The following is a 10870-nucleotide window of genomic DNA, read 5'->3' on the forward strand; positions in this document are numbered from 1 at the left end:
CCACATCCCAGCGCAACAGCAGCATTGTCTACACCTAAAGTCAGCCTCGAGCCGCCGCGGCCTGTGTCGCTGCTGCTGTTGCATGTGACCGCCCGCTGAAGGCCGCGGTGGAGCAGACTCGGTAAGCCTCAGCCACTTGAGCGCACCGCCACGCCTCCTGACACGGTGGCGTACGAGGGCGAGAACGACGTGTGCAATGACGAAGAGGGCGAGGATGGCAAAAAACAACAACTATTTATTCGTAAAAGCAAAGCGGAGGGAGACCAGACAACGGACAACGGAAGGGAAATGCCGCACAACAACGTGACACACAACCCCTGTAGCCACGTGCGAGCAAGCATCTGCTTTACAAACCAACACCCCAATTCTCTGCCCGATCTCCAGGTCTAAAACCCTAAAACCCAGAACCCACCTTGGGGTGTTTCTTGAAGCACTCCGCACAGACCTGCGCCTCCCCCTGGCAGGGCTGGGTCTTGTACGGCACACTACACCACCGCAAGAGACCGGGGGAGGAGGGGAAGTAGTTCGGAGGACGATGAAGAAGAGAGGACGTCATACGCAAACGTGAAAAAAGGAAAAGGAGGAACAACCTGGGAACTTACGAGTGTGGGAGGGGGGTTGGCGGAGAAGGGGCGGAACCAGGTTGTGTGGCAGACAGCACAGGTAAAGCTAAAGGTGACGACACCTCACAACCCACCCGCCCTCGGCAGCACGAATATACACACACGCGCATAGACAGAGAGAATACACATGCAAACAAAGACGCACACGGAAATATACACACGCACACACGCCCTGTAGACACTCGTCTCTTCCCCCACACGAACTAACTCACCTGTACTTTTGAAGCAGCTCCCGCGCCCGCGCCGTCACCTGCACCAGATCCTCCTCCTCGTGCTTCAGAAGCAGTCCCCGGACATCCTTAGTCGCCTTCGAGGAAGAGAGAAAAAGGGGCATAGAAAAAACAAGCATAATGAGCTAATACAAAGGGAGCTTTTTTTAATTTGTTAAAATTTTCCCCAAAAGGAGTACCGGCCCCTCCCAAAAGGAGACGAGGATCGGGCGGGAAGGGAGGAAGGGGGAAGGAGCGGAAACGAAGCGCGAAATCATGCCCAACTGGATTTGCAATCCCATTGACACGTATGTGAATGATTGCGCAAAAGTCCAAAACCGGCGCTTTGACGTGTTCGCAATAGCGCCGGTCCGGTCCCCTCAGCCTCGCGGGCTGCCATCAGCAAAAAGCTCAGGAAAGATTGTGATGGAATAAAAAAAGACCCAAAGAACCACACAAAAAGTCTCCAGATTCTCTCTCAACAAGCCAGGGAAGAGGTGTCTTTCAAGAGGGGGCGCATCTAGGAAATTTGGAGCAGCAGGTTGTGCAGTAGCCCCGCGACGAACCGACTCATGTAGTTTGGAAAGGGCGCATGCATGAATTTTGTCCCCACATCCCTGTGTGTTCATGTGACCATGTACCAAAATGAAATACGCGTGCGCGCACACGCATGACAGCACACACCCTTCCGCAGCTGAGCGCATCCGGAACACACCACATCACATCTTATATCACATCACGTCTATGGTGTGGTTTCCTTTCAACATGATGTCGCATCTTCGAAGCACATGTCCCATGGGTCGGTGGCCCATTCGCAGCCATGGATTAAACACCCGCCGTCCCCCCACACACACACAACACTTCACCTCCTCCCTTTTGCACATACACCCTACCTGCAGCTGTCGGTTAATTTGTTTATCAAGAGCTATCAGTCGGGCGGCATCAGGGGACAGGGGCGACCGGAGCGGAAGACTGAGGTGGGGCGAGCCGACATGAAGGATTAAGGCAAGGGCGGGTGGAGGTGGGGGGCCGCGGGGGTTTGTAGGGGCTTTGGGAGGTCACGGCCAAGAGTCCGAAAGGAGTCAGGGGTTTGATTGGCACGGTGTATTGGGACACGGTTGGAGGAAGGGGTGAGGGAAGGGTTGTGTGGTTAAGGATGTACGAAGGAGATGGAGGGGGGGGGGTAGGAGAAAGTTATGGCGAGAGTTACTTAGCTGCCAGGGATGCGAGTGACAGTGGTGTGATCGATCGCGCTCTCGTAATCGTCAAATCATATCTCAATCTTAATCTTCCCAAGGAGAAGGCGGTATTATCCACACCCAAGTGCCCTGTCGGCAGGGTCCTTAAGATCGCCCCGCGGTGACTTCCCTTCTCCCCCTATAGATGGCGCTGCCAATCGGACGGCAAGACTGAACCCTTGGCGTGACCCAGCCAACGTGGCGCCGGTTTGGATGGGGCAATGATTCAGGGGGGATTGAGCTCAGCGCAGCGTCGGCTATCGAGCCGGTTCGCGTGTCCATGCCTGCACAGAGCACATACCCCTCATCCACTGCATCGCCCTTCGCTTACTGGACCTGCGGCCGTTGAACCGCTACGGACTTCGGTGCTTCCTTCTTTTTTATCCCGGCTAGCTTCTCCAACAAGCCGCTGCTAAACTGCATACAGATTTGTGAGGCGCAAGGACAGGTACAGGGTAGGCACGCGGAAAGGGCGCCGATCCTGTCCCTCCACCAATTGTTGAAAAAGAGCAAGACGACACACCGTGACTTGATGCGGTCGGTCGGCCATTGTTCGCCAAGCCCAGCGCGAAATCTCCCGTGACGAAACGGAGACGCCTGCGCAAGCTAGGCTCCCTTTCTTACTTCTTTAAATCCTAGAGTGCCGATTAAAATCACTGTTATGTCAGGGCATGTCACTGAATCAAGCAAACCAATGCTAGTCCGTGACGCCAAGCCCCAACATGGCCCTCTTGTAAACAGAATAAAGGTTATTCGGTATGAAATCTAAAGTTACCCTATATCTTCAGCTATGCGATAAAGTGTGCGCTGTGGAACCATGCCCAAGGTCCCGCAGGGCCCGCATACTTCCAACCGTATAGCGAGAGTTTGCAACCTTAGGTTTTGCCGCTTGCGTAAATTTTAAGCTCTTCGGACACCCTTATGTTCGCATTGGCCCTGCCTAACGCATCTATTCGAGTGTTGACGTGATAGGCTGGTTAACGAATGGAGGGTTCCCGGCGTAGGATGGCGATACTAGCTGGTCAACTGGCGGGGCAAAGGTTACCCATATTAGTTAATGAACTGGAAGGACGTGAAGAAGCGGAGGCAAGCGTAGCACCGCTTCGGATGGCCTCAAGCGCCGCGACAGCTCACAGCGGCACCGGCGGGATGCTGGAAGGCCAAGTGGCCCTCATTACAGGTGTGAAAACAACCCTTTACGGGCCCTCCACAATATCGTTGCTGCAAGGACGGCCTCAGCGACCCAGGGGTTGTAATGAGGGTGTTGCGCGTTGCATACTTTCCACTGCCAACTTTCTACTTTCCACAACCTCACAATTCCTTGCCCTCAGCATCTGTCCGTTCGCCCAAATGCTTCTCCTTTGGCTCACATCCCGTAATTCCCCTTTAAACTCGTTCACCAACTCACCCACCCGCCCAATCAACCACATGCTACTTCCCGCACTTCCTCGCCTCCCTGGAGTCCTCACCCCTCCAAACCACTTCGAGTCTGGCAAATGGTCCCTTGGAAGTTGGCAAATGCCACTTTTGACTAATTCTTTGACTAACTCCATCAGCTGGGTTGAACTTCTACCGGAACTCTCTTTCGTCATTCATATGAATCCCACACGTTCGCATCTGACCCTTATCATCCGTACATGACCCACATCACCCGTACATGACCCACATCACCCGTACATGACCCACATCACCCGTACATGACCCACATCACCGGTACATGACCCACCACCATGTATTCACTTTTCGCGCATCCACATTGTGTGCCATCGTCAGCACCTCCTTCTCGCAGCGCACTTGATTAAAATCTCACTCATTCACATAACATATTTCGTGTATGTCCCCACCCAGGTGCTGGTAAGGGTATCGGCGAAGCTGCCGCTCGTCTGCTGGCGGCGCACGGCGCGGCGGTTGTGTGCGCTGACTTGGACGGTACGGCAGCCCAGATGGTGGCGGGTGCCATTCAGGAAGCGGGGGGCAGGGCGGTACCGCTGGCGGGCGATGTTACGGCACCTGACTTCCCGGAGCGGGCGGTTTCGGAGGCGCTGAGAGCCTTTGGGGGTCTGCACATACTGGTCAACAATGCAGGTGTGTGTATTTGTGCATGGATGTATGTGTGTATTTGTGTATGTATGTGTGTTTTAATGATCTTCGGGGCCGCTCAATATGGGGAGGGGGAAATGCCCAACATGGCGGTACATGGGGATGACGTCATACCGAAGAGAGCTCCAGCGACTAAGTGTCTCCAGCGACATGTGGAAATGTGTGTGTGTGTGTGTCTTCGCATGTGTTGCAGGACAGGGGTTTGCCTGTATGTCATGCAGCTCGAGGAAACAGGTTTTGGATGGATGTTGTATGCAAAACAAACTACCGCAAACGATATAACTGGGATTAATACCGGATTAGCCAACCGTCAACGACCAACCGTGGCGTCGTACAGGGTACACGTGGGACGGCGTTATCCACAAGATTACCCCCGAGCAGTGGGCTGCCATGCTCGAGGTACACTGTACGGCACCTTTCCGTATGATCCAAGCGGCGGCGGTCGCCATGCGCGATGCGGCCAAGATGGAGCTGGAGCGGAGCGGCGTCGCGAAACCCAGGTGCGGGATGTTGCTGGTGCGGCTAAGGTGGCTTCGTGGCTTTTGTGGCTTGTCCAGGTTTTTTCAACTGCAAACGTTAAGCAAACAATGTTTGCGGTAGCGGTATCGGAGCATAAGAGATTGGGAATCCTGGAGCTCCTAGTCGTAGCCCCGGCTCTGAAAAGCGCTTCTGATCCCCCCCCCAACGGCCCGGGGAGTTCCAAAACCTGACCTACAGGATAAACGAACTACCGGATAACCGAACTACCGGACAAACGAATTATTCTTCCCACCAACAACCCCCAGTCGCATACATCCACCAGCTCTTAACGTCGGCCCCGTCTTTCCTTCCGTCCATGGATCAGGTGCATCATCAACATCTCCTCGACCACTGGCACACACGGCAATGCGGGCCAGGCCAACTACGCCACCGCCAAGGCGGGGGTCGTGGGGCTCACTAAGTCCGTTGCCAAGGAGTGGGGCCCCTTCAACGTGCGCTGCAACGCCATTGCGTTCGGCCTCATCGACACGAGGCTCACGAGGGCTAAGGAGGGTGGGGAAAGCATCTTGGTGAGAAGGGGGGGAGGAGAGGGGACGGAGGGCGGGGGGCTGATGTTGAGGGGTAGAAGTCGGAAGTTTTGTTGGGGCGGTGTAAACGAGCTCCTTCGCTTTGGGGACGCGTAGAGGAAAGTATGTACGGCAATCGCAATGGGTGGCTGTGTGGATAACGAAAGAAGGACACGACACACCTTAGCCGCAGTCGTACAATTGCTACTGCTGCTGCTGCTACTGCTGCATTTGATAGCGCTACTGCTTCTGCTGTTGGCGCTCGGCCGCTATCGTCATGCCTTTTTTCAATTGCTACGGCTGCTGCTACTGCTGCTGCTGCCGCCCACGCTGCTTGTAATTTCTCTCCTGCTTCCCCCCTTTCGCGTGCTACGAAGGGTGTTTCCGTTCCCGCTGCTCCGTCCATGGGGGCCCCGCACCACCCGGTTCCTGAATTTCCCGCCAAATGGTTTTCCCCACCCGCTATGCTTCACTGCTGCATTTCCCCCCCTTCCTCTGAGCTGTTTGTCCCGGACTGACTCCAGCAACCGTCAGTGGTCCGTCTCACCCCCCGTACCACCAAACGTGCATGCACACATACACACACAAACGCGCGCGCATGCCCCCTACTGCTTTCCACCAGGTCGGTGGCAAGGAGGTCAAGTTGGGCATCCCCTCCGCCGACGGCTACTGGTCGGCAGTCAAGTCGCTCATCCCGCTCCGGAGGGTGGGGTCAGCTGACGAGGCGGCGGGGGCCATCCTAATGCTGGCCTCGCCGTACAGCAGCTACGTCACTGGACAGGTGCTGGAGGTCAACGGAGGGTCGTTCATGTAGTAGTACTAGTGGTAGTCCTAGTGGTAGGTAGGTAGGTAGGTAGTAGTAGGAGGGCCTCAGTGTCGGAGGGATGATGATTGCGCTTGGATGTGCGTGTGTGTATGTATGTATGGCGGTGCGGGGATGTGGGTTCTGGGTGCAGCTAGACTGGATAGTGTGTGGATACGGTGGATTCGGGTATTCGGGATCTCTTGTGCCCTTGTTGTTCCCGGGTGAGGGTGCGGGTGCGGGTTTGAAAGGGTGTGGATGTCAGGTAAGGCAGCGCAAACTGCAGCCAGAACTGTTAATGCTTTTGTGGTCGATGTGCGGTGTGGCTGGAAGACGCTAATCGATATGTTCAAAGGAGTTTCCTCCGCAGCTGCGTGGGAAGTAAGGGTCGTGGGGCATTGAGGCGGGTTCAGAGGGTTTAAGGGGGCTTAGGGGTTGTGTTATGATGGGGATACACAGAAGCAGCGTGGAGAGCTGTTGCCATCGCTCCATTCTTGCGTCCCGTGGGCCCAGGGACACCCTAGACTTTAAGCTTGTTGCTGTTGTATATTTCGCAGCAAGACGAGTACTAATGATAATACGTTAGTATGGAGCTTTCACATTGTTGGATGTCGTGGCGACTGCAAATGCGGTGGTAGCTTTCAGGTGCCCTTGAATACGCCAGCCCAACGAGAAAACATATTTCAGAATTGTTCATCTCGAAAGATCGGTTACAACATTATGTTTTTATAAACAAACTGCCACGGTGTTGGGATAAGCCAGGGTCATGCAACTTGCAGGTGCAAATTTCTCCTTCAGTTATTCGCTCAACTCTGTAGAAATTGTCTGTTAATCGTATGATTCGATGTAACGATAATGTATGCTTTGAATCATGAGAGCATCTTTCTTTTTAGGAGTTCAAGGCGTTTTCGATTTCAGGCCACATGCAATAGCAGCCGGGACCGAAGATAAGCGCGTTGAACGTCATCCTGATTATGGTATCAGTTCCATTTGGCGGCTGCATCACGCCAGCACGCGACCTTCATCGCAACCCAGGACGTGTCAACGGCGTAGCGACCACGCAATTGACGTGCCCATGGCGTGTCCTGGCATCAGCCAAGAGGGCTGATTCATCTATTTGCGCCGGCGGTATCCAGTCGGCCACGTGCACGCGAACCTGCGACGACGGGGATGCACAAGTCGCTGGTGATCCGCAGGTGGGCATACCGAGCTTTCCCCCTGGATGTACGGGCCCAGATGGGTTACAAATGAGTAATCGGCCTGGTATGTGCAGTCTGCTACGCACGGAAGCCTTGCGCCGCGTGCAGCCTGTCCATTCGCTGCCGTTTGGCGTCGTCACAGCGTTGTGCCCCATGACGCTTTCGTGCTCTCCTCCACGCAATTATGACGCCTTAGTACGCCTACTTGCATGCTTGCGAACCGCCGCACATACACACAGCCACGCGCGGCGCATATCGATGTAAGCGATGTTTCCCTTCTCCTAACACTCACACACGCGTGCCCGTATTGTCCATCTCACCACGATGGTCAACAGATACCTGCTTTGTATACACTGCGTATGCGTGCGTGCGCATAACCTGTGTATTGGTTACTCCGTTGACTTGACACGGTCCTCAGTTCAGTTACCCGACCACTTCCCCCCTCCCCCCACTTTCCCCCTCCTCACCCCCCCCCTCGTCTGACATCATTGCCCTACAGCGAGATCCCGCTCAGCACCGCCGTCGTCAGGGGCTCCCCTGCGGCGGCCCACTGCCACCCCGCCACCTCTCGCCCTTCCTAGGGCCCAACCCGCAGGGGGTTCCTCCACAGCAGCCACTGCCGTCACAACCCCAGCCTCAGCACCAGAATCATCAGAAAGGGAATCTTCGCCGGGCTGCAAGCAACCGCCAAAGTGCCATACGGAGCCGTGGCCGCGGCCTTAGCAGGAGTAAGAGGAGCACCGTAGGAGACCTGGTTTCGGAGCCCGATTTTCCCCAGCCGGGCACTGTGCAGGACCAGTCTTCGTGTGCTCTCTTGTTGCTGCTGCGGCGGCGGCGGCAGGGAGGTCGCCGGGTAGGGTGGCCGCCCGCTGCCGCTGAGGGTCACGTCCCGTCACGGGGCCCCCAGCGGGGGCTTGGAGTGCCGCCGCCAGACCGCTTGGCAACCACAGCGACGGCGGCGGCATTCAGGGCCAGACACGCTGGCGACAGCGGTGGCGGAGACGCCTGGGAAGGGCGGCAGCCGCCGCCGCAGCAGCTGCACCAGGGGTGGAATGATGAAGTGGAACCCCAGCAGCCGCGGCAGGACGTGGTGCTGGTTCCTGTGTGGGCGGGTCAGGGCTGGGTGCAGCCGTCTCAGCCGCGCGGCGAGAAGCGCACACGATCCACCCGCCGCAATGAGCCACTGCCGGCTGTGCCGCCGGCGGCGGCGGCGGCGGCATCTGTGGCGATAGCGACCATTACAATGACGGCGCGCAATTGCGACGGCGGCGACGACGACGAGGGGGCTTCCTATGAGGCAGCAGCCGGCGCCCGTTTTGTTGGGGCTGCGGCTGCGGGGACGGCGGCGGACGCCGCCGTGGAGCTGCGTGGCAGATGCGTCGGATTGACTTCACGACAGACGAACACCTGCGGCGATTGCACTGCGAAGGACGTGCTCAGGTCCAACGGAGCCCCGACACCCCAGAGTGGTGCTCCGGAACCAGCAACGGAAGCTCCAGTGGCGGGTGAGGCCCAGAGCCGTCTTGGTCTGACTCGGGCAGTGGCAGCAACAGCAGCAGCAGCAGCAGCAGCAGCAACCGGGGTAGGGCCAGCGGCGCCGGCCTCCAACGAGGTGTCAGCTTCCTCCGCGTTCAGCTGCAGCACGGCTGGGGTGAGCTGCGACAGCAGCTATGTGTCCTGCTCGCCAAGCTCCTTAGCGGAGGCCAACCGTGCAGCCTTTCTAGGCAGGTTTCCCAGCGCGCAAGCCGGCGGCAGCTCGACTTTGCTGCCCGCGCTTCTGCCAAGCCCAACGAGGGCTGCAGTCGCGGCCGCGGCGGCGGCGGCGGCGGCGGCAGGGCGGTCGCCATCGTCAGCGGCGGCCTCGCCGGAGGCCGCCGTACGGTCTCCGAGCCGTGTGGGGCCTGGGTCCACTCCTGCGCTATCGTGCCAGGGGGCCCGCTTGCGCGACTGCGCCCTTCAAGGCATTCACGGCAGCAGCCGCGGCGGCGGCGGCGGCGGCGGCGGCCATGCACCTGAAGCTGATCCCAGGCAGCTGATGCGCGCCATCGTTGACTGCCGCCACTGGCGGCAACTCCATGCCGTATTCCGTGAGTACGGCACCCAGGCTAATGTCTTGCATTTGGCGGCGGCACTAGGGAAAATGACACGGATGCACTTGCCGCCGCCGCCGCCGCCGCCGCCGCCACCCTCCGGCAAGTTGGCCGCCACAGCAGATACCCCGGCGGCGCAGGTGAGCTGGCGGAGTTGTCGGGGCCGCGTGCCGCTAGCCTTGAAAACGGGCAATCAGGAAACAAGGATTCCGGCCATGTACGGCAATCGTTGGGTCGTGTTGGCAATGGGGAGGGCAATGGGGAGATCACGGTGCTGCCGTCATTGACGCGGCGGCGGGGGATCTCTTGCAATAGCGCGGCATTGAAGTGCGATATTGGGTTGATGCTCTTTCGACACCATTTTCTTGTACTGCCTCGTCGTACGTTCGTACCATTCGGGCAAAGCCGTTCTGCGATGGGGGCCCATGGAACGATACATACATACATATATATATATCCGCTCAGGCGTTTCTTTCGGAGCTCGAAGCCAAGCTCCGGAACCACCTCCTGCTGGCGGCGGCAACGGCAGTACAGGCCAGGCACGGCAGCAGGCCCCCGCTGGGGCCGCGCCAGCTGGCTACCTGCCTGGCGGCCCTAGCACGGCTTCGAGCTGACGGGTGGCTGGTATTGGAGGACTTGGACCTGCTGCAGCTGGCTGCGGATATCTCCTTGAGCTGGGGGCTGGAGAGCTTTCCACCTCAGGTGCGAGTCCGTGATGTTTTGACCGGTAGCTGGGGGCTTGCTAGCTGTGAATGGCTGTGATTAGGAGGGGAGGGGAGGGGAGGGGAGGGGAGGGGAGGGGAGGGGAAAGACAAACCATGAGCGAGGCGGGGGAGGGGAGGGTGTTGTTTGGGTTAGTGTGGAGGTGGGGTGTAAGGTAGGGACGTTCAGGGACAGGGTTTCCGCAGCGGACTGCCTCGGGGGGGTGCGTGTGTGTTTGTGAGAGGGTAGGGTTTCAGAGGTGTTGATCTCATCACTCCCATATCCCACTGTTGGGGGAAGGTGTCGATAACTCTCTCCCACTAATCTAATCTGTGACATGAAGTCGTCATGACCTTTTGAGGTGGTGATTACAACAGCACCAGCAGCATCACTCCCAGCCCGTTCCACCCCGCACCACCATCACCACCATCACCCCAAGTGTACCTGCGTGTCCTCCATCCAAGTAATAACAGCTTATCTAGGTTGCAAAGATCCCGCCAATGCCCAACCTTGTGCAACAGGAGCTCACCACTCTGGTATACGCTTTTGCCAAGACTGGCCACAGCCCTGGCCGAGCCTGGCTGGATGCAGCATGCACCGCCGCCGCCGCCACCACCGCCGCCACCGCCGCCGCCGCCACCGCCGCCGCCGCCGCCCCGGACCCCCGCCACCGCCACCGTATGTGCCCCCGGCAGATGTCCACCTTCCTGTGGGCCATCGCCACACTGCATCACCCGCCGGGACAGGCCTTCATGGATCTCTGGATCCAGGCTGCCGTACGCGCCATGGCGCACTTCAGCGCGTACGACGTTAGCCAGGCGCTGTGGGCACTCGCGACGCTGCATCGTGCGCGGTCACCGC

General features: G+C 58.1%; 3 protein-coding genes across 3 annotated transcripts in view; 2 read left to right on the forward strand and 1 right to left on the reverse strand.

Annotated features, from left to right (window-relative positions):
* Positions 1-40: 40 nt before the first annotated feature.
* On the reverse strand, positions 41-1804 carry VOLCADRAFT_117578 (uncharacterized protein; the record flags this gene model as incomplete). Its single annotated transcript, XM_002950420.1, has 4 exons — positions 41-157; positions 413-485; positions 836-930; positions 1726-1804. Coding segments are annotated over 4 exons (363 nt in total), but the record flags the coding sequence as incomplete, so codon positions are not given.
* Positions 1805-3177: 1373 nt separating this feature from the next.
* On the forward strand, positions 3178-6030 carry VOLCADRAFT_60269 (uncharacterized protein; the record flags this gene model as incomplete). Its single annotated transcript, XM_002950291.1, has 5 exons — positions 3178-3250; positions 3919-4155; positions 4508-4670; positions 5015-5219; positions 5839-6030. 5 exons carry the CDS (start codon positions 3178-3180, stop codon positions 6028-6030), a joined length of 870 nt encoding a protein of 289 aa, XP_002950337.1.
* A 246-nt stretch (positions 6031-6276) lies between these two features.
* The window catches only part of VOLCADRAFT_90869 (uncharacterized protein), a gene marked incomplete at both ends in the record, with an annotated part of 7167 nt that continues 2573 nt past the window's right edge, over positions 6277-10870 (forward strand). Inside the window, 6 exons of the mRNA XM_002950292.1 lie at positions 6277-6283; positions 7054-7214; positions 7717-8657; positions 8853-9447; positions 9773-10009; positions 10705-10818. Coding sequence (XP_002950338.1) covers positions 6277-6283; positions 7054-7214; positions 7717-8657; positions 8853-9447; positions 9773-10009; positions 10705-10818 — 2055 coding nt within the window. The remainder of the gene's footprint in view (positions 6284-7053; positions 7215-7716; positions 8658-8852; positions 9448-9772; positions 10010-10704; positions 10819-10870) is intronic.

This window comes from Volvox carteri (genome assembly GCF_000143455.1).
Source record: "Volvox carteri f. nagariensis unplaced genomic scaffold VOLCAscaffold_18, whole genome shotgun sequence".
Taxonomy (NCBI): domain Eukaryota; kingdom Viridiplantae; phylum Chlorophyta; class Chlorophyceae; order Chlamydomonadales; family Volvocaceae; genus Volvox; species Volvox carteri.